We start from the raw sequence: 26,658 nt of genomic DNA, 5'->3' as shown, positions 1-26,658 counted from the left end.
GTCCCACATCAGTATCCGAAGTGGCCCACAAAGTACGAGGGAGAGAAGCTAACACAGTATCCTCTGCAACCACACACATCCGTTCTGTCAGAGGGTGATTATCGTTTAATATCACACGTACTCCAGTAGGGAAGCAGCGGATCGTTGCTCTGAAGTGCTTGAGCATATCAAGACCCATAATGTTGTCAGGCGTGTTCGGTGCAAACAAAAACGGACAGGGTGCAGAAAATTGGTCAACATGAAATGCAAGGGGTCGGGATAGAGGGCTTCGAGAGAGTGTACCATCAAACCCTACCGATGTAACCATTAAGCCAGATGGGGGAGCCCTCGGAACCAATTGTTTGGACAGCGCACTGCGAGTAGCTCCTGTATCAACTAGGAACTGATCAGTAGAACCCAGAACATTTGCTGAAACAGAAGGACCCCTCTGATCAACCGGCACTTCAACTGATTCCAACCCCCATCCAACGCAATCCTACGCATGCTGTGAATCATGGTACCCAGAACGGTCATTCCCAGACATTTGATACTGATTTTGCCGATCAAACACATTAGGTCTATCTCGTTGCTGCACGTTAGGCTCAAATCGAGCACGATCATTAGAGTTCTCGATAAAATTCGAAAAGCCCCCTCTACCTCTCGGCGGTCCCTGACCACGTCCCTGACGGGGTGCATATAGTACCGGAAAATCCCTGGCCCAATGACCCAACTGTTTACAATACGCACATTGATTTCTATTAACATCTGACCGACCTGAAGGGGGACCATAGAATCCTCCTCTACCTCTTTCGACACCCCGACGAGGCGGACCATACACTTGTGCTAACATCACCTTAGTTTTCAAATCTTTCGATTTCTTCTCCTCATGCCCCTTCGCTTCTTGTTCCTGACGCTCATAATACTGAGTCATAGTCAGGAGGGATGCTGGAGACGAGGTGGACCAAGAACTTTCACTCGCCTTTAATCGAGCTGCTATTCCCGGTAATAAATTCGCCACATATTTATCAACAAAAAGATGTCGACCCGTATCATCCGTAAGCGACTGACCACTGAAATCATGAAATGTTTCCTCAAAACGCGTAAAGAAATCTGAAACTGATTCATCAACCTTCTGTTTACATGAGGCTAACATATTCCAGTCAATCTTTTTAGGGGGAATGATTGTTTTCAACTTGGTCAAGATAGCAGCAGGAAGATCTAAAATAAGCTGGGGCGGTTTGTGCGCGGGCTTCCTCTCCCTATCCTCATCCTCAATCTCAGACCACCTAGCCTTAAAAGCGGCTATATCATCCACCTTCCGCACAGATCGCTTTATATATCCGGTGGTAAAATGAGCCCAAAGAACAAATCTATATCTGCTAAAGTCATAGTACAAGAATTCAAAGCCCCCTCAACATCTTCATAAAAGGCCGCTGGATTCTTGCGGGGGTCAGGCAATGCATTCTTTAATGCCATAACATCAGTCCTTTGCCAGGGAGTATAAACCCAATTATACACAAAATATCCCCTAGCATCGGGGGAAGACATGTCTGGACTAGTTCCTGCTCCTTTAGGAGGAACATACAAAGGTGCCGCCTCTCGCATCGGTTTAGCATGCACTAGGTCGCTCTTATCTGAATGGGAGGTAGACGATTGTGTCCCGCCGACATGTGAATCCGATTGCTCCTTCTCCACTGTCTTTTGGCGTGCTTTCTCTTTAAGTTCAAACGCCGCATCCCGCAATGCAAACAGCCGTCGGACCGCATCGGGTACCTTAGAGGGAGAAAAGACACCGTTACGTAATGCTTTAGAATCTGATACTACATCATCAGGCTCAAAAACATCTGAATATTTCCGAAAGGCAGTAATCACTTCGTCAGAAAAAGTTTCAGCAAAATACAACTTCTCTTTATCCTGCCAACTTTCCAAAAAATCCAATAATTCAGTAAGAGATAGCTTGCCTTTAAGCGCACGAAAATAAATTTTCCGAAGCTCACCCATACGAGCAGTTGATAATATGGACCGCGTGGCTACCTTATCCGAAACCGATCCAGAATCCTGTGACCTCGGGGCAGACGCGCCAACATAAGGGGGCGGAGAGCGATCTAATAAATGAAAATCATCTTCAAGATTAGTAAGGACAGGATAAAGTGGCTGGCGGACAGCATATTGACCCGACACTTGCAACCTACGCTCTTTCTCTTGTCTCTCCGCCAGTTCTCTTTCCTCCCGACGCTTCGCTTCCTGTGCTCTCACATGATCATTTTTCCGTTGCTCTTTATCAATCAGCGCTTTCTCACGTTTCTCTCGCTCACGCACTTCCTTCACCAATAACCGTACACATTCAAACATGTCTTGCCGAGCACGCCGTTTACACATACACTGTTCCACATACTCAATCTTACGCATATCAAACGATCCATACAAAGGCCATCGTAACTCAGGATCCTTTTTGGTGTATTTCCTCCACACTGTGCTGTACATTATAGAGGAAAGACCATGCTTCACATACATATCCCTATTAGGAGTCCCCTCTGGGGGGGCTGGAGCAGATTCCTCAAGATTTAACCGGTTTCCAAAGCAGCAGCACCACTTACGGAGTGCGCTAAAAGCAGGCATGCTTCAAAAATAATGCAAAATATGCAGTATTATCAAAAATGGCACTTAAACTTTGCGCCGTTCAAATTTAAACACTCCGGAGAAATATCTCCACATTACCTGCCTATATGTGTTGCAACGCATATATTCTCACAATAATCCATACAAAATATGACCGGTCATCACAAATCAAACTCAAATAGCCAACCCAGGCTTCAAAAACTCGGAGCAAGTACCGTACAACGGTTCTTACCAATCAAGAGTGTCCAGATTCCAACTGCCAAGTTCCAAAATTTGCCCAAGCGGCTGTCACACGGCAAACCGACAGAAGAGTTCTCAGTCGAGGACCGGCGCCACCCAGATGGTCAGCTCGGAAGGGAAGGAAGAAACCTCAGAATGCCAGGACTAAAAGACGCCGCTGGCAGTGATCACATCCCCGGCCAAATTCCTCACCTTCGTCACGACCAGTCCTTCGAGCATCCGAGTCGCCGATGAGCCCCACATTGGGCGCCAATTGATGAGTACAGGCCCCAGCTAGGCCCGCAGAATACAAGGGTTCGCTCTCCTGTAACAAAAGCTAGAAGGAAGTTGGCACGGAAACTGTAAATTCAAAGACAGAGTTTATTAACCCTTAAGGGTGGTCCTACAACCTACACAACACTCTTCAGTATTGCATAGAGTAGCACAAAGAACTTGCGTACGTGGTCCCCTTTTATACGCAACAGAGGGGCTCATAAGTGGGTGGATACAACATAGAGCAAAATTCATTACCATTTATGGACATTTTCGATACAGGATCAATATGTGGGCGGAGTTAACAATTTCCTGAGCCCGCGAAAACATGGTCAAACAAGGACTAACTGATAACAGATGTGGTCAAGTCTGGGCATTTATAGACTGTTACTAGGCAGATTACAAGAGCAACTAGCGAAAAGGTAGGACTCTTCTCGTGCAAGGCACGTGGAGACATGACAATACAAAATGGAGTCCAGACTTTAGTTAACATAAGACAAGAAACATGTTTTAACTAGAGAGAATTCATGTCTTTAGTGAATGCTTAATCATATCGCTGTTTTAGTTTTCAACAGCCCCATTCTGCAAAAAGTTAGGAAAGAGAAAAGTCTCATCTGTTTTAAGAACACTATATCACAATGCATTACCCGCTCACTAACCTGCTGCTATTCCTGTCAGCCTTAGAGTGGTCTTTCCCCAAATGTTTTGCCTTCTTGCCTCCAATTTTGCTGTATTTGTTTTGCATTGGCCTTAGGACTTTGTGCACTTTGACAATTCTAACCAGTGCCAAAGTGCACGTGCTGTCTCCCTAAACACTGTTTGATTAACTTGTTCATAATTTGCATATATAATTTGCCTATACGTCCTTAGTACAATGCATTATATGTGCCCAGGGCCTGTAAAATAAATGCTACTAGTGGGCCTGAAGCACTGATTGTGCCACCCACAGAACAGTGATTTCTTGACTCACAATGCTGCACTTTCTCCCTAGTATCAATGTGACACTTCCTAAGAACAGAAATTGTAATCAGTAACCACCTCCCTTCTTTACTTCAGATTCCACTGACTGCAGGCCTTGTCCTGAAGACCACTGGCCCAATGAGGATAGAACCCAATGTCATCTAACAACTGTCCAGTTCCTGTCCCTTGATGAGCCTTTGGGGATCACACTTTCGTGCCTTACCAGCCTCCTCTTCCTAATCACTCTTCTTGTTCTCTGCATCTTCAAGAAGTACCAGGACACGCCCATTGTCAAAGCAAACAATCGAGAACTCAGCTATGTGCTTCTCATCGCCCTCATGCTCTGCTTCCTCTCTCCCTTCACCTTCATTGGCCATCCCATGAGGGCCACCTGCATGATCCGCCAAAACCTATTTGGAATTATATTTTCCATCAGTATCTCCACTATTCTGGCCAAGACCATCACTGTGATTATAGCGTTCAATGCTCGTGATCCCACCAGACGTTCATCAAGGTGGCTTGGGACCAGAATGCCCAGTGGAGTCGTCCTTCTGTGTTCATTTACTCCAGTCCTGATCTGCACACTCTGGCTGCTTCTTGACCCTCCATTCCCAGTGAAGATACAGATGGGGGGCACCACCATCATCCAGTGTGACGAGGGCTCTGTTCTCTTCTTCTATCTGATGTTGGGATATCTGGGCTTGTTGGCCACTGTCAGCTTTGTGGTTGCATTTTATGCCCGCAATTTGCCTCAGAGTTTCAATGAAGCCAAGTTCCTCACCTTCAGTATGCTTGTGTTTCTGGCAGTCTGGGTCTCTTTCATACCCGCATATCTCAGCACAAATGGGAAGTATTTGGTGGCCGTGGAGATCTTTGCCATCTTGTCATCTAGTGCAGGACTATTGGGATGCATCTTCATTCCTAAATGTTACATCATCCTTTGGAAGCCGGATATGAATACAAAACAGTACTTAATGCAAAGGCCTAATTCAAAATGAAAAAATGTAAATACTACAATTGATGTACACATTAATAATTAGTACAACCTCATCTTTGGGATGTCTGCAGCAGACACGACCATCCTCCAGTTTGCTCTGGTGGCTCAGCGGAGTGACACATCCAGTCCATACAATGATGCTTCATCTCATGGTTACAGGTTCGAATATCGGATGTACTCAGGACTTTCATACTTCTGAGGTTGATTAGCGGATAACGAGGATCATATGATATTCAATGTCAACATGCCCATAGAGGTTCGGTGAAATTTACAAATACATGTTATATTACATGCTATGTAAGCAATGTTATATTTTAGAGCCGCCTGAATAAAAATTAGGCCATTTTTAACTAAAGAAAGGCCTGAAAGTCTATATGAAGTAATGAGAGCATTTCAATTTACTCCTTATATATATGGGTGGTGTATAGCATGCTAAAAAAGGGGTTTTGTAGATTAGTAAAGACAGGTTAAACAACTCAGAAAGTACAAAAAACTGAATAATTTTCAAAAAAACTTTAGGAGGAAAGTCACTGTTTAGAAACTATTAGGGCCTTTCCTTTGTGCTAATCAAATAATCAAAAGTGAATATGGAGAAAAGGAAGTATTTATAACATGGGGGTGCCCAAAGAAGTGGGATAAGAAATGGGGCAAATGGAACGCATATCGTGGGAATATCTGCATCTCCCCGACGGTGGAACTTGAAATGAGAAGAAGTGGCGGTCGAGAAGAGGATATTGTGTAAATGTGACTTTTCTTCCCCTTGATATTGTAATGATGTAATATGTGATTGTCGATAATACTGATTGCTAATGTATGCGTAACTACGGATGAAACTAATACAAAGAAGTTTAAACAAAAGTGAATACGGATATATCAAGTGCACATTCGCGTCACATTTTTCTGTCCTGCATCTGTAATAAGTAAACTTGTGTACATGTATTCATAGTGTTTATTAGAGCTGAACATTTCATTTTTAAATCATTATTCTGAAATAGCAGATGTTTCTAGAGAATGGATGGTTGCATGTTTCATGTAATTTTCTTTTTGAAGGGTCACTGCTGAAAGGGTGTGTCACCCCTCTCTGAGGATGGTTGCATGTCTCATGTAGGGTCGCTGCTGAAGGGGCGGGTCACCCCTCTCTGAGGATGGTTCCTTCTGGAGGCTTCTCATGAAGCTGCTCAGTTATCTCTGTGCAGAGAGAGCTCAAGATAAGAGTGGAACTTCATACCTGGGGAGTGAGACAGACACAATCACAGCATCCATTCTACCCGAGGGCTCCTGGGAGACAAGCTGCCTCCACTGGCTGTCTGTCTGTCCAGCTGGAGTGCTTCTCACGTATGCATAGCTGATCCTGGGAACACAAATAGCAGGATTGCATCAAATTGAGAAATACCATTATTATTGTTCTGATTGAGGGGTGCAAGCCTGAGCCACCTTTGAAACTCAGAGGGGGTTGTTTTGCTAATGGGCCTGGAGGTTGCAAATAAAGTTGTTGGTGCTTTAAAGACATAGCAAACCTTTAAAATGCTATTTGCTGGCTACACTATTTGTAAACCTATTTGCTGCCTTAATTTTTACCATCTTTGTGGTTACAATTCATCAAGCAATCAATCAGCATTTATATAGCACAGCAATGTCACCCCTAGGGGTATCTAGGCACTGTGGATCCATCGAAAAGCCAGGTCTTGAGTCTCTTTCTCGAGGCTGCCAAGGAGGAGAACAGCAGGAGGAGGGAAACAGCGGAAAGAGTGATAAAACAAGCAGAAAGAGACAAGAAAATTGTGAGAAACAAGCAGAAAGAGGCATAATAAAGTTAAAACAGTGGTCAGAAACGAGCAGAAAGAGACAAAACAAAGGTTAGCGTTGAGTAGAAAGAGGAAAAACAGGGGTCAGAAATGAGCAGACAGAGACAAAACAGAGGTCAGAATCGAGCAGAAAGAGACAAAACAGAGGTCAGAAATGAGTAGAAAGAGGAAAAACAGAGGTCAGAAATGAGCAGACAGAGACAAAACAGAGGTCAGAAATGAGCAGAGAGAGACAAAACAGAGGTCAGAAACGAGCAAGAGGAAAAACATAGGTCAGAAATGAGCAGAGAGAGACAAAATAGAGGTCAGAAATGAGCAGAGAGAGACTAAACAGAGGTCAGCAATGAGTAGAAAGAGGAAAAACAGAGGTCAGAAATGAGCAGAGAGAGACAAACCAGAGGTCAGAAATGAGCAGAAAGAGACAATACAAAGGTCAGCAATGAGTAGAAAGAGGAAAAACAGAGGTCAGAAATGAGCAGAGAGAGACAATACAAAGGTCAGCAATGAGTAGAAAGAGGAAAAACAGAGGTCAGAAATGAGCAGAGAGAGACAATACAAAGGTGAGCAATGAGTAGAAAGAGGAAAAGCAGAGGTCAGAAATGAGCAGCGAGAGACAAAACAGAGGTCAGAAATGAGCAGAGAGAGACAAAACAGAGGTCAGCAATGAGGAGAAAGAGGAAAAACAGAGGTCAGAAATGAGCAGAGAGAGACAAACCAGAGGTCAGAAATGAGCAGAAATAGACAATACAAAGGTCAGCAATGAGTAGAAAGAGGAAAAACAGAGGTCAGAAATGAGCAGAGAGAGACAATACAAAGGTCAGCAATGAGTAGAAAGAGGAAAAACAGAGGTCAGAAATGAGCAGAGAGAGACAATACAAAGGTGAGCAATGAGTAGAAAGAGGAAAAGCAGAGGTCAGAAATGAGCAGCGAGAGACAAAACAGAGGTCAGAAATGAGCAGAGAGAGACAAAACAGAGGTCAGCAATGAGTAGAAAGAGGAAAGACAGAGGTCAGAAATGAGCAGAGAGAGACAAACCAGAAGTCAGAAATGAGCAGAAAGAGACAATACAAAGGTAAGCAATGAGTAGAAAGAGGAAAAACAGAGGTCAGAAATGAGCAGAGAGAGACAATACAAAGGTCAGCAATGAGTAGAAAGAGGAAAAACAGAGGTCAGAAATGAGCAGAGAGAGACAATACAAAGGTGAGCAATGAGTAGAAAGAGGAAAAGCAGAGGTCAGAAATGAGCAGCGAGAGACAAACCAGAGGTCAGAAATGAGCAGAAGAGACAATACAAAGGTCAGCAATGAGAAGAAAGAGGAAAAACAGAGGTCAGAAATGAGCAGAGAGAGACAAACCAGAGGTCAGAAATGAGCAGAGAGAGACAATACAAAGGTCAGCAATGAGTAGGAAGAGGAAAAACAGAGGTCAGAAATGAGCAGAAAGAGACAATACAAAGGTCGGAAATGAGCAGAGAGATGAAAAACAGAGGGCAGGAGTGAGCAGAGAAGAGGAAGAAAAAGTATTAGAAACAAGCAGAAGAAAAGGCAGAAAAACACACATAAAAGGCAAAGAATGAGCAGGAAATGATCAGTGAAGGCCCAAACCTAAGGCAGCAGGGTAGCGGACTGGGTACAAGCTGGACAGGAGGGCTGGGCGCTGGGTGGTGGGAGGAGTTCAGAAACAAGAAGAAAGACGCAAAATAGAGGTCAGAAACAAGCAGATGAAAGCAAAATAAAAGTTAGAAACGAGCTGAACGAGGTAAAACAAAAGTCAGAAATTAGCAGAAAGAGGGAAAAAAAAGGCCAGGAATGAGCAGAAAGAGGCAAAATAGAGGTCAGGAGTGAACAGAGAAGAGGCAGATAAATAAGCAGGAAGCGAGAAGAAGAAAGGCAGAAAACAAGCCGACGAGACACAAATCGAAGGCAGCAGAGGCTGGACGACTGCGGGCAAGCTGGACAGGAGAACTGTTGCAGGGGGAGATGGGACGAGGACCTGTGAGGGTTCATATTGCGTGCACTAGAATAGAATTTTAAAACAAACATTTTAAAATGCATACTCTATTTTCTAGTGATCTTGGAGTGTGTTATTCATTCATGAAAGGGGATTTGGTGTTTCACTAACTGTGTCTGTTATGTCTCGTGCTGATCGTTCCCTGAAACATGTCTTATGGAAACATTGCTCAGTGGGTTATGTATTGGTTGCAGTCCAGCTGTTTTTGTGATTTGTGTTGGCACATTCGCTCAGTCCTTGGTGCCGAGGTGGAGTCTTCAAAACGGAACCCTGCGAGTCTAGAAAATTGAAGAGAACGTATAATTAGGTGCCCTTTCAAGAGGCCTGGATTATTTACCTCTTTGAGTAATTTTGGTTGCCACATTCAAAAGCCCAGGTTTACAATTAGCAGAGACATCCATTGTAAATACCTCCTTCAGCCTAGATAAATGTTTCTTGTTCGTCTTAAACAAGGTTATTTCAATTTTTTTAATTTCTGTTTTTTGATTCTCATATTTGTGGAATCTGCTTGTAATAAATGGGACAAGCGTCTGTTGATATGTAGTAAATTACAGGGCTTCCTTCACAGAGCATCGCTTTTCTAGTGGTGTTCCTAGCATGGAGAGGGTAGCATTAATTATTTTAATAAATAATTGAAAAAAAATTGTGTACATTTGAACATATTTGACTTCTTTTTCATATTAAAAAGGAATGCAACAATACATTTAATTAACAATTTATTAAAATATTTTAATACATCCTATGCATCACTTTAGCTAATGACTAATGCATAACACAAGTTTTTTCTCCTTCAGGTGGCATTTCTTCTAATCCAAACTTGGGAAAATATTTTAATTAACATTAAGTGAATAGTGCTGTAGCATTTTTTCTTTAATTGACATTTAAAAATGTACCCTATAGTGTATATCAGGGAGACTCTGCAATATGGGAAAATTCAAATATTTTGCTAATGTTTTCCAAAAGAATATGACCGGTCATCACAAATCAAACTCAAATAGCCAACCCAGGCTTCAAAAACTCGGAGCAAGTACCGTACAACGGTTCTTACCAATCAAGAGTGTCCAGATTCCAACTGCCAAGTTCCAAAATTTGCCCAAACGGCTGTCACACGGCAAACCGACAGAAGAGTTCTCAGTCGAGGACCGGCGCCACCCAGATGGTCAGCTCGGAAGGGAAGGAAGAAACCTCAGAATGCCAGGACTAAAAGACTCCGCTGGCAGTGATCACATCCCCGGCCAAATTCCTCACCTTCGTCACGACCAGTCCTTCGAGCATTTTTGATAATACTGCATATTTTGCATTATTTTTGAAGCATGCCTGCTTTTAGCGCACTCCGTAAGTGGTGATGCTGCTTTGGAAACCGGTTAAATCTTGAGGAATCTGCTCCAGCCCCCCCAGAGGGGACTCCTAATAGGGATATGTATGTGAAGCATGGTCTTTCCTCTATAATGTACAGCACAGTGTGGAGGAAATACACCAAAAAGTATCCTGAGTTACGATGGCCTTTGTATGGATCGTTTGATATGCGCAAGATTGAGTATGTGGAACAGTGTATGTGTAAACGGCGTGCTCGGCAAGACATGTTTGAATGTGTACGGTTATTGGAATAGTATCTTATAGGGGGCTGAAGCGGTGATGTTTGCAGCATGGAGACTTCTGTGAGCTCAGTCAGATGAGAAGCGGCTGCAGTTCACGACCCACATGCTGTGCAGGTATTCTTTCTGGAATGCAGAGTTCCTTTAGTAGCAGTAGCACAGTGATTGTTGCTGCTAGCCATGTGATGAGCATAAGCACTCCTGGACTGGTCCAGACATAGCACCAAGGTGGACTTCGGCATTGGTCATGAGACCATTGGAAGGCAGGAATCCGATTGTGGCGCTGTGTGACTTTGGAGCATGATGAAAAATCCCCTGTCCCCAGGTCAGAGTCATTCCAAGATGTAGTTGTTTGTCAGTTTCTGTGGATTCAGGTGGTATGTCACAATAAATCATCGAGCTGTGTGAAACATTGGCAACAGCAGATTCCTCTGTGAAGTTCATTGCACTGTGTAGCATTGGAGACACATTGCGCTTAGATATCCCTGCCTGGGAACTCAAGCTGGTGACGTTACTCTTCTCATTAAGGTGTATTTCATTCAGAGGAGGGAGAGGCTGAGAGCTCAATCAATCAATCAATCAAAGACATTTAAATCGCGCACTACTCGGAGAACCAATCAAACACTCTCGAGACCGGGGGGCAAGATGGCCGCCGTGGCTCTGTAGAGGGAAGTCGCATTTTTTACTCTCTCCTATCCTAGGATGATGGAGTATTGGTGAACCCAGGGATGTGGGGTCTGACTAACCGGATTTTTCTTGACACAGTGGATACACTCAACCCAGACTGGTTGAGGGGCTTCCCTACAAAGAAAGTGATAAAGAAGGTGATAGACTGGCTGAACTGCTGGAGAAGTCTGTTTAATGACGTGAAAGTGCCTCTGAAGATGTCCCAAAGGCTCAAGGCGGATAGAGACAAAATATCGTCAGCAGGATCGATTAAACCCTCAGGAGTTGCTGTGAGAGAGGGGGCTATCCCAAAAACAGCCTCTGTGAGAAAAGCGGCGGAATTTCCAAATCGGAGTTCGAAGAACACAGCAGCAAAGAAAGCGGAGAAGCAGGAGAAGAAATTGGAAGCAGGTCCGGAGACCCGCTCAGCGATGTATAAGTCGACGAGGGACACTGCACTAGATGGAAAGCCCCAGCGAGTGCATGCTGCGCAAACGATTGTTAAAGATCAGAAGCGGCAAGCGACCTTACCAGAGTCGTTTACCACAAGGGTTCCTCCGTCTGTTCCACGAATAGAGATCCAGGCAGATGGTCCGCAGCAAAAGGAACGGCAGGATGAGAAGCCGCCGACGGCTACCGGCGCCCAGGGAGACAGCTGCGAGACAAACGCGGAAGCAGAATCAACGGACCGCGAGGACGCAAGCAGCGGAGGCCTGGTTGCTAGGCAACCGGGAAGCGGTGCAGGAGATGGCGCGGTGAATGCAGAGCGGCGTGTAGAAGCTCCAGAAGCCGCGGGAGGCGAGGAGGCAGAGGTGGAGGCTGGTAAGGAGTTGGGCTGTGATACCGACATCGACACTGCTTCTAAGCAATTAGAAAAACAAAACAACACGCAGATGTTAGACGCTCTCCTGTCAGTAGAGGCAGGGTTATACAATAAACATTCGAAGGGCACTGAGGCAAGCTGGGGCAGCACGCAGAGTTTAACGGAGCAGCATGGGCTACACTTGGATCAGGACTTGAGCAGAAATAACAAAAGCATAGATAGAAGTGTGAGGGGAGGCTCGCCTGAGTTTTTTTCGGTCAATGAGGGCTCGGATTCATCAAATCCGAGCGAGGTGGAATCAGAGGAAGAGGAGAGTGGAACTGAATGTACTTCTGACTCAGATATTAGCAATGGATTTAGCGAATTAGTCACAAAAAAGAAAAAAGGTACTGTGGGAGTAAAAAAAAGAAGCGGAAGAGGTTCAAGAAGCAGTATGACTAAGAAATTATCATGGGACTACTCCGCTACTTCAGAGACCTACAAAGAAAGTGAGCAGGAAGGAGGGGAGAAGGAGGGGAGGCAGAATAACCAAAATGTAACCCTCGAAATGCTGTTTGGGACCTTGAAACAGATGCAGAAGGAGGCAAGAATGGAGAGCAGAAGGGCGAAAAGAGACACAAAAAAACTGCAAGCATCACTAAGGAAAGTAAGTAGAAAACAGGAAGAGGTTGAAGAAAGAGTCTTACAAGTGGAGGAAAGGACAAGTAGGGTGGAAGACGAAGTGACAGATTGGCAGACTTTTAAAACGGATCAAGAGAAGGTGGTTGAAGATCTTCAGTGGAAGCTAGAAAGCTTTGAAAATCGCCAAAGAAGGAATAATGTGAGACTTTTGGGTCTGGAGGAGGGAAAAGAGGGGCAGGATCCCAGAGGTTATGTGGTTAAGATTTTGGAAGAGGCCTTTCCTGACTCAAAATGGCAATGGGATGTGGAAGTGCAAAGAGCACATAGGTACCCACTGTTCAAAAAGAAAAATCGGGGAGGGCAGGATAAGGAACTCCCAAGAGCAATGTTGGTTTTTTTGGGTAATTTTCTAGCAAGACAGGAGATAATTGATAAAGCTAGACCTGACTCAAGAATTACAGCTGATGGAAATACTTTTTTTTCTAGGCCAGACTTCTGCCACGTTACCGTGGAAAGAAGGTGGAAATTAAGACAGATGATTGGGCCTTTCCAAAAGCAAGGGGCAGAAGCATATCTCTTGTTCCCGTCTAGGTTGAAAGTTATCAGGAAAGGTTATACCAAAATGTTTACATCCGAGATAAAAGCAGCAGAATACCTAGCAGAAATTTCGGAAACTAATAAAGGGAAGGAGAGTAGAGCTAGAACCAGAACCCCATCACAGTCTCCCCGGAGAACTCCATCAAAAACTCCGTAAGACGGTTAGATGGTAATGCCAAATAGCCTATTTGGCAATACCGGACAGAGGGGTAAACAGGATGGGAGAGAGTAGCGACGCTGCAGAGTACGGTCGGCTACACATAGGCCAGGATTGGCCTATTTGCCTGTAGTGAGGGGGGGGGGGGCTCCCAAGGGGCGGGGGGTAAAGGGGGGAGGGGGGAGGGTGGGGGGGGGAGACATACATGCTGGTTTTGGGCACAGTTATGGTGTAGAAGAAAGAGGTAAAAAAGACTTAAAAAAAGATGCAGGGATCAAGGTACACAAACAAACTAAAAGGGGGGAGAAATTGTTTTGGAAAGATCTAAGTCTAAAGATAACTACTAAATCCTGCTGGTTAAATTGGAAAAATGGAATAGGGAATGCTATGAAATATAAATGTCGTGTAGAATAGTATCAATAAACATTTGTGGACTCAATGAGATCAATAAGAGGTTAAAAGCTGCGTCACTGTTAAAATCTTTTAAACCGGATTTAGTGTGCCTTCAGGAAACACACATTGAGGGCACTAAGGTCTACTTACTTGATCAACTAGGTTTTAATGTTCTTGCAAAAACTAATCAGAACACCAAGACAAGAGGAGTGGCGATACTGGGCAGGAAACAGGATACAATAGTTAAGAGAAAGCTGGAGGATAAATGGGGAAGATGGGTTATAGTAGAATTATCGTTTAGGGGGGAAACCTTTACGCTTGTTTCAGTCTATGGCTCTACTGGAGATGACCCAGACGTTCCTCAATTCCTAGATGCAGAACTTGCTCAGTGGCCTGAGCCTATTATATTATGCGGCGACCTGAATATTCATGATTCAGATAGTAGTTTTTTAGACCCTAACAGGAAGTATGCGGGGAGGAAAAAAAGAACCTATAGGGCTCTAGCAGATTTAGTAAGGAATAACTCTCTAGAGGATCCTTGGGTACATTGCCATCCGAATCTCGACGGGAGTACTTTCTTTTCAGCGCCCCATCAGATCTTAGTCAGGCTGGATTCTTTTTTAATTACAAGAGGGCTGCTAGACGGTGCAAGGATAGTAAGAGAACCAAGGATCATATCAGATCACAGTCCGTTAGTGTTAGATGTAAATATTGGGCAAAGGAGAAATAAGGAGCCGACGCAATGGACATTTGACAGAGCACTCCTTCAGGATCATAAATATAGGGAAAGAATGGCTGAATGGATTAAGGAATTTTGGGTAATTAATAGAGGTACTTCATCACCAGGGATTGTGTGGGACGCTTTTAAAGCTGGAATACGAGGAGAGACCCTTAGTTATGTTATTAGAACGCAAAGAAGAGAAAGGGAGGAACTAGAAAGAAATAACGAATCAATTAGAGAGGCAGAGGAGGAACTCATGTTGGCTATACATGCGCACACACCAGTTGAGCAGATATTGTTAAAACTAGTCGCTCTCAAAGCAGTGGTCATGGAAGGGATGGCAAAAAAGACGGTGGAGAAATATTTAGCCAATAAAGAAAAGGCGTATGAACTTAGCGAAAGAGTGGGTCATATATTAGCGGTGCGAGCTAGACAAAGAGAGGGGATGGCTGATATTAAGGAGATCAAAAATGGTCAAGGAATTAAAGTTAAGGGTGCAGAACAGATTAGAGAGGTTTTTAGGCAGTTTTATACGGAATTGTATCAGGCAGATGGGCATGGAAGAGAGGAGGACATGAGGGCTTATCTGAGGGATATTGAGCCATCAAACTTGGAGGAGTCAGACAAAATAGAGCTGGAAGAGAAACTCAAGGTGGATGAACTTGTTGAAGCGTTGAGGGAACTCCCATCTGGGAAGGCTGCTGGCCCGGACCAGATTCCAGTTGAATTTTATAAGGTCTTCCAGACCTCTCTGCTAGCAGACATGTTTAATATAATGGCGTCAGCACAACTGGGTGAAACTGTTCCATGTTCCTGGGGTGGCGCAGACATCATTGTTATCCCAAAAAAAGGTAAACCGCCAGATGTCCCAGGCTCCTACCGACCCATCACCTTAATGAACGCCGATGTCAAGGTGTTTTCAAAAATATTGGCAAAAAGATTATCTAAGACAATTGAATCTTTAGTTACACCCTCTCAGCATGGATTTATTCCAGGGAAAGGAACAACCCACCACACCAGGCAGGTAATTACGGCATTTGATGTAGCAGACATCCTGGAAGATCCAATGGCAGCGGTGTTTCTTGACGCTGAAAAGGCTTTCGATAGGGTCTCATGGGGTTATCTATGGGATGCTCTAAGGTGGCACGGTATAGGACCAGGATTTATAAAGGCTCTGCAGACGCTATACATAGCCCCGACGGCCAAGATAAGAGTCAATAGAGGTTACTCAGCCGCAGTTAACATCCAGAGAGGTACAAGGCAGGGTTGTCCCTCTTCTCCCTTATTGTTTGCTCTATATCTTGATCCCTATATTCGTAAATTGGAAACAAATCAACAAATATTACCATTAGTACTAAACGGTTGTAGACTTAAATCACTAGCCTACGCGGACGACGTCGCCATCTTGACTCCAGACCCTGTAGCCGCCATCAGGGCAATTGAATCAGAAGCTGAGAGGTTTGGTCAGTTCTCTGGGTATAGTTTGAACACAACTAAAACACAGATAGTCAAAAATCAGTGGGTAACGTGTAACGATGTAAGAGTGACAAATACGGCAACTTATCTAGGGGTGCAAATGACGGCAGAAGTAAGTAAAATTGTGGAAAAAAATATGGATCCCTTGATAACTCAAATGAAAAAAGATTTAGAAAGAATGAACAATTTACACCTGTCGCTAGTTGGTTGCACAAATATTATCAAAATGATGATTTTACATTTGTATGTATTCAGGGCTGTACCATTGTTGATTGAAGCCAGCTGGTTTAATTGCATAGAGGCTATATGTAATAGGTTTATATGGGCCCAAGGTAAAACCCGGAGAGCTTATAGGTACATGACACTCCCTAGAGAAAAAGGGGGATGGGGGGCACCAGATTTTCGCTTATATTATATGGCCTCTGTGCTGCAATATATTCAAGGTCTTATTGGTGGAAGCCCTGACGATGTTAGAATGCAGAAAATGTCTACAGATGTGTATGCTGTCGCCTTAGGGGTAAATGCTGAGAACTGCTTTTTGAAGTGCATTGATTATAGCTATTTTAAGAGGACTAAGTTTAAAACTGTTAAAGCGGCAGTTACGACATGGAATGCATTCTTGAAGAGGGTAAAACTTGGGAGGTATAACAGATATGTCTTATTAAGTAACAATAGGTCACTCCCCAAGGAAATTTTTGGAGATCATACTATGGCAGAGTGGGCACTAAAGGGGGTTACGCAAATTGGAGATTTATATACACAAGATGGCTTTATGCAATTTTCAGAGTTGAGAGGAAAATACGGCTTAGATAATAGGGGATTTTTCAAATATCTACAGGTTAGAAGTTTCCTTAATAATAAAGTTGGGGGCCCGGCAGGTTTTAATAAAATGGAAATAATGGAGAAAATAAAACTGTTGGGGGATTGTACCATCAAGTCCTTTTATGCAGCATTGGTGAAAGACAAGCAGGATGATTTAGTTAAATTTAGTAAAAAATGGGAAGATAAACTGGGTATTGATACTAGACTTTTTTATGATTCTTTGAATTTTGGATCTACGATATTATGTGCTGCCCCGCTGCAGTCGCAGCATTATAAAACATTGTACTCTTTGTACTTTACTCCTGCAAAGATTGCAAAATGGGGAGGGAATCAAGGAATCAATTGTCCCAGATGTAATGAGCTGGAAGCAGATAGCGTACACATCTTTGCTACATGTCCACAACTAAGAACTCTGATTAGGGAAATTGAGGGGTTTTTGGCGAACTCACTGGATATTGAGATATCTCTTACACCAGTTTGGATTATGTTAGGGGTGAGCGATGACGAGCAGACTCAATATGCTAAATTCCTTTTTGTAGTAATGGCTGTCTATAGACTAACAATAGCTAGGGCATGGCTAGATAAAAGCCCTCCGAAAATGCAATGTTGGCTGGCAAATACCCTATATGCATATAATATAGAGGAAAAAAATTTTGCCCGAAAGGGGAGGAGTGGAAGACGTTTGGGGAGAAGAATTTGGGAGCCATTATGTAAATGGAAAGAGAGACAAAGAAGGAATAGCTAGGGGGAGGGGTAGGTAGTTGCCTTTACTTTGATGTCGAGTTTTTATTTTTTTTCACTGATTTTGGACTTTGCTCACTAATTATAGCTGATTTGTATAAATGTGTACATTGTGATCGGTCAGATTTATTGTATAATTTATTTGTTAGTATTTAAGGCTTGTGATATAGGTAATGCTCATAATCCATTGTTGTAATGAAGAAAAATAAAAAAATCTTCTAAATAAAAAAAATAAATAAATAAATAAATCGCGCACTACTCACCCGGAGGGTCTCAAGGCGCTTGGGGAGGGGGGGGGGTCCGCTACTGCTCGAACAGCCAGGTCTTGAGCTGCCTCCTGAAGGCAAGGTGGTCTTGGGTCAGGTGGAGGTGGGTCGGGAGGGAGTTCCAGGTCTTGGCGGCCAGGTGGGAGAAGGACCTTCCTCCTGTTGTGGCTCTTCGGATGCGGGGGACGGCGGCGAGGGCGTGGCTGGTTGATCGGAGCTGGCGTGTGGGAGCGTAGAAGTTGAGGCGGCTGTTGAGGTAACTCAGACCTTGGTTGTGAAGGGCTTTGTGTGCGTGGGTGAGGAGGCGGAAGGTGATTCTCTTGTTGACCGGGAGCCAGTGCAGGTCTCTCAGGTGTCCGGAGATGTGGCTGTGTCGGGGGAGGTCGAGGATGAGTCTCGCTGAGGCGTTCTGGATTCGCTGGAGTCTCTTCTGGAGCTTGGCGGTTGTTCCGGCGTAGAGGGCATTGCCGTAGTCCAGGCGGCTGGTGACGAGGGCCTGGGTGACCGTCTTCCTGGTCTCGGTGGGGATCCACCGGAAGATCTTACGTAGCATGCGCAGGATGTTGAAACAAGACCTGTTGAAACAAGACCTGTACCTGGGCTTCCACAAACAGCGCTCCTCGCTGCAACGACCCCCTCATTCCGACGCCATTCACGAGGGCAAGGCGAGACACGCCCCCTCGGCTGGCCACACCCCCTCCAAACCTCCCGGTCAGCGGCATAAAGCATGTGTATTGGTCAAAACTACATCCAAGGATCTAATTGCTCTCCGAGGCCATTGGCCACTCCCGGATCCCATCCGCAGACGGATCTCCTCTCTCGGCCTGGCCTCCTCTCCCCCCACAGCCCCTAATCCCCCATTACATGCTCCCCTGTCACCCTGCCCCCTTCCCCCTGACCTCCTCCCCCGCTCGCCAGCACTGTCCGTCATTTTACTCAACACCAGGTCAGCGGTCAAGCACCACCATGAGCTGTTCGTCTTACTCGACTCCGAGAAACCTGACCTACTGCTCTTGACCGAAACTTGGTATTGCGACACTTCCCTCCCCGTTCTCCTGGCCACCCTCCCACCCTCCTATGTGGCCCTGCGAGCCGACCGGCCGGCAGGCAAGGCAGGCGGTGGTGTCGCCCTGATTGCTCGGTCCGAGTTGAATTTCCAATCACTTCCCTCCCCTCCCATTCCCCCTGCTGACTTCCTGGTAGTCCGCTCTCTTTCATTTTCTCCCCCCATTACCTGCCTATTAATGTACCGGCCTCCCCAGCCCTCGCCCGCTTTCTTGCCGGCCTTTCAAGACCTGTTGGCCAACTTGGTGGTCAACTACGCTTCGGTCTTGGTGCTAGGGGACTTCAATTACTGGCCCTCTGACCCACACGAGTGCTCAGCCTCAAAAGAGTTTACAGACTACCTCTCATCCCTTAATTTCGTGTCGCACATATCCGTTTCCACCCACTCCCATGGGCACACTCTGGACCAGGTCTGGTCCCTCAACCTCCCCGTGGCCTCGGCCACCGTCTCGCCGTGCCCTTGGTCCGACCATGCCCTCATTTCCTTCTCTATTCCCCGTAACGCGACGCCTAAAACTCCGCATGCCAAAAACATCTGGGCGCGGAACTGGAATAGACTGGTTTACCCCTCTTTGACCTCCATGCTTCGCGACTCTACCCCTACTCTTGTTGGCTTACCATCTTCCTCTCAAGCCAAGGCCATCAACACCTGGCTGGCTGAAGGCTGCGATTCTGTGGCGCCCCTACGCCGCATCTCCATCCGCCGACCAAAGGACTGCAATAGATGGTTCAATGACCACCTAAAAGATTTCAAATTGAGCGCTCGACGGGCAGAGAGGCAATGGAGGAAAAACTACAATCCCTTATTAAAAACCCACTTCATTTCAGCACTGGACAAATACAAAACAGCAATCCTGGCTGCTAAGACCGCCTACTTTTCGTCAAAAATTACCTCTGCCGAAAATAAACCCAGGGAAATCTTCAGGATAGTGAATGACCTGGCATTCTCAGATCGAACCTCGCCCAATATCCCTCCCTCCCAACCACTCTGCGATCAGCTTAATACTTATTTTTTAGACAAAATAGCAACTATCAAACTCAATATCCCTCCACCTTCTTCTGCCTTCGTCGATCCCTCCCCCCCTCCCCTCCCCTGCCTGCTTACCTCCATCCCCCTCCTTACTCAGGATTCTTTTATGGAGATACTCCCTAAAGTGAAGTCGGGGTCTCCCGCGGACGTCTGCCCAGCACGTGTCCTGCAGCAAATCTACTCTAGCTGCCCTGACCCCCCCATTGCCTTCCTCAACAGCTCCCTGGCACAGGACATAGTGCCCACTGCGCTCAAGGCAGCTACCATAGTGCCCATCCTAAAAAAACCTGGCGCTGACTCCTCTATCTCGGCCAACTATCGCCCCATCTCCCTGCTACCCTTTTTGGGCAAGGTGATGGAACGCCATGTTACCGCGGTGCTTTGCGCCCATGTTGAGGCAAATGGGGGACTGGCATCCCGCCAAGCCGGGTTCCGTCCCAGGCATTCGACCGAGTCAGTTGTGGTCTCAGTCTTGGACAAACTCAGAAAAGGTATGGATGGAAACAAACACCAGGCACTGGTCCTCCTTGATCTCTCCGCCGCCTTTGACACGGTGGACCACACCATCTTACTTACCCGTGTCAAGGCGGCCGGCATCGGGGGATCAGCCTTGATCTGGCTCTCCTCCTTTCTGAGGGAACGCACTCAGGCGGTCCGGCTAGGCGACTTCACGGCCACTCCCCTCCCTGTCACCTGTGGTGTCCCCCAGGGATCCTCTCTCTCCCCCTTACTTTTCAACCTTTATATCTTTCCTCTCATCTTTGCACTACAGCAGCTGGAGGTCACCGTCTATAATTACGCGGATGACCTCCAGCTCATCTTTGATCTGTCCCTATCTCCTCTCTCGGTCTCTAATTTCCAGTCAACTATGACATTCATCAGGGACTGGATGAACCACAACCACCTTAAGCTGAACCCGGATAAAACCGAGCTGGTTCTCACTGGTGGTTCGTCCAGTCCCTGGAACTCTCTCTTCTGGCCCCCCTCCCTTGGCACTGCACCGACCCCCTCCACTACGGTCAAAACACTTGGTGTCAAAATAAATAGCCAACTCACCCTCCATTCACAAATCAGCTCGGTGGTGTCCTCCTGCTTCCTCTCTCTTCGCACTATTCGCACTGTCTCCCGCTTCTTTTCCCCCCAGGCACTTAAGACCATTATGGCCGCACTCGTGATATCGAAACTGGACTACGCAAACGCTCTTTACCACGGTATCCCCGCATACAGTTTGCGTAGACTCCAGACTGTCCAGAACCAAGCAGCCCGGCTGGTGTACGGTCTTCCTCGGTATCACCACTCCACCCCTCTTCTTAGGGAGCTTCACTGGCTTCCTATAAAGGAACGGGCCCTATTTAAGATCGGCTGCATGGTCTTCCAGGCCCGCCAGGGCACTGCCCCCGCCTTCATCTCCTCACTAATCAAGTCTTATGTACCTTTAAGAGAACTCCGGTCTTCCTCCAAGTCCCTCCTTCAGATCCCTCGTTTCTCTCGCAAAAAGTGGGGCGGGGCCAATTTCTCCACCGTGGCTCCAACCTTTTGGAACTCGCTCCCTGATCACCTCCGCTCTGCCACTCAGTATCTCCCCTTTCGCAGAGATCTGAAAACGTTCCTCTTCAGTCAGGCTTTCCTCACTTAAACTCCCTCAAAATTCCCTTCACCTCTCCCTGGTCGTTCCCCCTCACTTGCCTATCCCCCTAGCGCCAAGAAACCGCAAGGTGTACGCTGCGCTCTAGAAGTATTTTAAATTAGAAATTAGAAATTAGACGGCGTTGACTTGTCTGGTCATGGAGAGGGAGGTGTCCAGGATGAAGCCCAGGTTGCGTGCGTGGTCTGTCGGTTTGGGTGCGGTGCCCAGGGCGGGGGGCCACCAGGAGTCGTCCCAGGCGGAGGGTGAGGAGCCCAGGATGAGGACTTCCGTCTTGTCTGAGTTCAGTTTCAGGCGGCTGGTCATCATCCATCATCATTTCAGCCCTTCGTGTAGGTTGGCTCTGGCGGTGGCGGGGTCGTTGGTGAGGGAGAGGATCAGCTGGGTGTCGTCGGCGTAAGAGATGATGTTGAGGTTGTGTTGGCGTGCAATGGCTGCAAGGGGGCTCATGTAGACATTGAAGAGGGTGGGGCTGAGCGAGGAGCCCTGAGGAACGCCGCAGATGACTTCGGTGGCTTCTGACCTGAACGGGGGTAGGCGGACTCTCTGTGTCCTTCCAGCGAGGAAGGAGATGATCCACTCCAGTGCCTTCTCCTGGATTCCAATTTTGCTGAGGCGCTGCACTAGGGTGCGGTGGCAAACAGTGTCGAACACCGCGGAGAGGTCTAGGAGGATGAGGGCCGCTGTTTCTCCGTTGTCGAGCAGGGCTCGGATGTCATCGGTGGCAGCGATGAGGGCAGTCTCGATGCTGTGGTTGGCCCTGAAGCCCGACTGTGAGGGGTCGAGGGAACCATTCATTTCGAGGAAGGCGGCCAGTTGCTTGTTGACTGTCTTCTCGATGACTTTGGCTGGAAACGGGAGGAGCGAGATGGGGCGGTAGTTTTTGAGTTCGGTGGGGTCCGCTGTTGGTTTCTTTAGTAGAGCGCTGAGTTTGGCGTGCTTCCAGCTCTCAGGGAAGGTGGCGGTGTCGAAGGAGGTGTTGATGATGTCCCGCAGGTGGGGTGCGATGATGGCTTCGGCCTTGTTGAAGACGTGGTGAGGGCAGGGGTCGGTCGGAGATCCGGAGTGGATGGAGTTCATCGTGCGGATGGTGTCTTCGGTGCTGATTGGGATCCAGGCACTGAGGGTGGTGGTGGGGGGCGTTGGTGCGGTCGTGGGGAGCACTGGTTGTGTGCTGAAGCTGTTGTGTATGTCCGCGATCTTGTTGTGGAAGTACGAGGCGAGGGAGTTGCAGAGATCTTGCGAAGGGGTGATGTCGTTGTTTCTGGCGTTGGGGTTGGAGAGCTCTTTCACGATGTTGAAGAGTTCCTTGCTGTTGTGTGCGTTGTTGTCCAGCCGCTCCTTGAATGCTGTTTTCTTGGTGGCGTGGATCAGTTGATGGTGCTTTCGGGTGACGAGCTTGAGGGTGGTCATGTTGTCTGGTGTTGGGTCTCTTCTCCATGCTTTCTCGAAGGCTCGGCAGTTCTTCTTGGAGCTCTTGAGTTCGTCGGTGAACCATGGGGCCTTGTTGCTGCCGGGTCTGCTGGGCGGGGTCCTCAGAGGGGCGAGGTCATCTGCGCAGTTGCTGATCCACTTCGTGAGGTTGTCGGCGGCCTGGCTGGGGTTCGCTGAGCTGGCGGGAGGGTGCTGGCTCAGGGATGCGGCAAGCTGGTCGGCTGTGATCTTGTTCCAGCTTCTTCGTGCAACCTGTTGCTGATGGTGGTGGATCGTGGTTCTTCTGAAGCTGAAGTGGATGCAGCTGTGGTCCGTCCAGTGGAGTCCGGTGGCGTGGCTGAAGACGATGTCCTTGCTGGATGAGAAGACGGCGTCGAGTGTGTGTCCGGCGAGGTGGGTGCTGTCACTTTTCCCATGATAGTGTTAATAGTCTGTTGACTAATGGCTTATACTTGTGCTGGAACTGTCGGTCCCATTTCAAAAGTAGGTCTACATTTCATAGCACGTAGCACAAACTGTACAAGTCTCCTGTGTAAGGCTACTGTGTAATTTAAAACCCTACAAAATCAAATGTGTCAGGATGAGCAAAGGGTGTATAGCCAGCCACAATTGGCCATGTGACTCCTTCAGTGCGCAGGGGTCCCAGATGGACATGTCTCTATGTGTATGTGGCAACGGACTTGCAAACCTGTTCTGGTGTTCCTGGTGAGTAAAAAGGGATTTAAATATCTTTGTAAGCCCTACAATTTGGAGGTGACTGTACTGCCTGAAACTGCCTGGAGGCACTGTCTATAACATCAAATTCCACCGATGCCCCCTGCATCAAAGCTTCAATGCTATCATAATAGGGGCTAAATGAAGAAATACTGATTCAAATGGAATTAGAAAACCCACAGAATGAGAAATAAGAGTTTTGCAAATATACAGCATTAGTTGCTCCCTTATTTGCTCTAGGAGGTACCAATGATTATTACAGATATCTTAAAAACAATACATTCATCTGTGAAAATGATATCTCGTCCTTATTAGGAGAATTACACATTTTGAACTCTACATCAACCCTGACTTGCAAATACGTAGTCAAGCAGGCCCTGAGACCAAGGCCTGGGATTGCTGACTGATAGGTCTCAGGTGGAGGGTGCGTAGCTGGCCAGCTGATACTCAGGCAGGAAACTCTTGATCAATTCCACAGACAGGCGCGGCAACATTAAAAAGAGTTACAAGGGAGATTGTCCCAGTAAAGCATACATGGCAAGAGGGGGTACAAGCGCTCCTTAAAAACCCCATAAAAGTCAGATGCCTCATGAGTTAAGAACACATAGCTCATCAAGACCTAGCACACATAGTGATCACCCACTCCTCAAAATGGTAAGCGGGACATGTAAACAACAGGCCACATTATATCTATGTCTGGTCGAAACCCACCTGTGGTAACCATTAGACAATTACTTCATGATTCCAAATGCAGCATTCAACATTGCTCACTATATATGGTACGCTGGAAACTTTTACAATTCAACATGTTTTGTATATAAGAAAGTGATTTACAGATTGTAAATTGAGGCAGCCCTCAGACCCGGTGCCAGTAACCGTGCTCCCTGCCATAGTGTTTCATTAAATACACTCTTCCTGTTTTGCCATAACGCCTCTTGTCTTCTGTCATCGAAGGGATTTTGAACTCAAGCAGCATGTATTTAAAAAATAAACTACTAAAGGATTTCCAAAGCATCCAGGTCCAGGAGATTGGATGCCAATGTTGCGTAAACTGAGTCTCTACTAGGTTTGTTTTCACACCGACGGGAGACTCCAGTGATTGTAGTTCAATGCACCAATGCTTGATGTAAAAGACAGGATTTTTAGCCCCATATAAACACACTCAATAGATATTTGAAGTAGTGTCAATGCTTTTGAGTTACTAGCAGTCCCTAAACAGGGGTCCAGGGGCACAGTGGTAATTAGAAATAAACATATTTCATTTTCCTTAATAGCACACAGTCGCTGTGCTAAGAAAAAGACAGTTTTACTAAGAAATGTATTGATTTCAACAGGTGCACTCTGCTGTTCAGAACATCTAAGATAACCACACAGAATACAATTAAAACACCACAAATGCATGTTGCCAACAACGATAATGAAATAAGCATTTCTATCATGGTTAAAATGTCATCTCGAAAACCTAACACCCTAAGCCTACTTCTAAGGGTTACGCTAGGAGAGTATGGAGTAGTATCTAGATTGTCTTAGTGAGAATGCGTACAACACATACCTATTATCAGGAGTCAGGGAGGCCATGTTCCCTGTGAAAGACAAACATGCGTCGCAGCATTATCAGCTCCTCCTGGATTCCGGCTCGATATCAGCTTTAAGTGGAAAGTACGATACAGCAGCATCTCAGGCAGGATCGTCTCTCGCAGTATTTTGCTTGCAATTATCTGGGGCGAAGGACCTCTCCTAATGAATGGTCAGTGGCAGTCCTTTTATACTATATCTTTTCTCGGATGGAATTTTCAACTTCACCTTAGGAATGTTTGATATAACTAATAAACATCAAGAAGCTAGTTAAGATGCCTTCTTTCAGACTTCACTGTTTTGGCTATTGTTCCGGTTTCCCCTTGAAATTGAGATGACAAGACACGTGTTCAAGACTGATTTCACATGGGCCCAGATTCTCCAAGGTGACATGACAGAGATAGAGCATGAGAGGGCCATATTACCAGAGATATGGCTCTCCTCCCCTCACCCTAGAGCCGGTGCTGATTTGTACTGCTGTGCACCAGGCACACGCCGTAGTGCCATAGAGCTAGAGTGCATTCCTGAGTCTACTACAGGTTTTGCACCTTAGGTTTGTTAACTTTTCCTACTTTGAATGTTTGCTGTACAGTGTCCACACATGAAAAGTCAGAAAATAAAGGAGAAATGAAAATGTCCTTTTAATGCTGTTGCAGGGATTCAGTAAATACACAGAACTATGAGATGGAAAACAGGACCTCGGTGTATAGGGGTTGTACCTTCCTACCACCTTAGTACCCAAAATCCCCAAACCGACTAGCTATAATGTCTCATTCGTTCTCCGACATAATCACAAAGCTACAAATAATTAGACAACCCAGAACACAACACTCCCGACTCTCTCAGGAATCACGGTAGCAAGACGTACCCTTTCGCTCACTCACTTGCACTTGTCCACAATAAGGATTGTCAGAGTCACGGTTATAGTTCAACATGTTTATTTTAACTATTGTGCTCTATAATGCAGTATACGAGCCACTACCAGCAGCAAAATGCATAAACCTAAAACAGTTAGCATTGTTACAATTCCATGGATGAGAAAGGGGGGTGTCATCATATACAGACGGAGGAAAAAGGACTATAAGGCCTAATCACCATTCCCTTGGTAAGTTTAAGTTCACTATATAAAGGAAGATCTCTGGGCTTTGTCAGCAGACCCCATACCTTAGTGCCTAGATGGAATTTTTACATCATAGGAACAGCATAGCTCTTCTCCCTGGAAAGGTCTCTCTCCAAGTGTGTGTTTGAAGAACATGCATACTTGTAATATCAATTTACGAGCTTCCAGCAGCAGCTGTGTTAGTATGTGTTGTCTAGGTGCTAGAGACTGACCAGAACAGAATAACAAGGGGCATTGTTTATCGACCTTGCACATCGTGTTCAGTCTAAACTCCAAAAGCAGGCAGAGAACGCAGACAGCAGACAGTTCTCATGTGAAAGACACAAACAGAGTCTT

General features: G+C 46.1%; 1 protein-coding gene across 1 annotated transcript in view; it reads left to right on the top strand.

Moving 5' to 3' along the window:
- Positions 1 to 5,048, top strand: part of LOC146829878 (vomeronasal type-2 receptor 116-like) — a 121,209-nt gene extending 116,161 nt beyond the window's left edge. The window contains exon 4 of the mRNA XM_085606554.1: positions 4,147 to 5,048. Within this exon, the coding sequence (XP_085462680.1) occupies positions 4,147 to 5,048 (902 nt within the window). The remainder of the gene's footprint in view (positions 1 to 4,146) is intronic.
- The last annotated feature ends 21,610 nt before the right edge of the window (positions 5,049 to 26,658 follow it).

The sequence above is a fragment of the Triturus cristatus genome, chromosome 5_2 (assembly GCF_964204655.1).
Source record: "Triturus cristatus chromosome 5_2, aTriCri1.1, whole genome shotgun sequence".
Taxonomy (NCBI): domain Eukaryota; kingdom Metazoa; phylum Chordata; class Amphibia; order Caudata; family Salamandridae; genus Triturus; species Triturus cristatus.
Note: the sequence above shows the minus strand (reverse complement) of the source record. Positions and strands in the feature narration are given on the sequence as shown.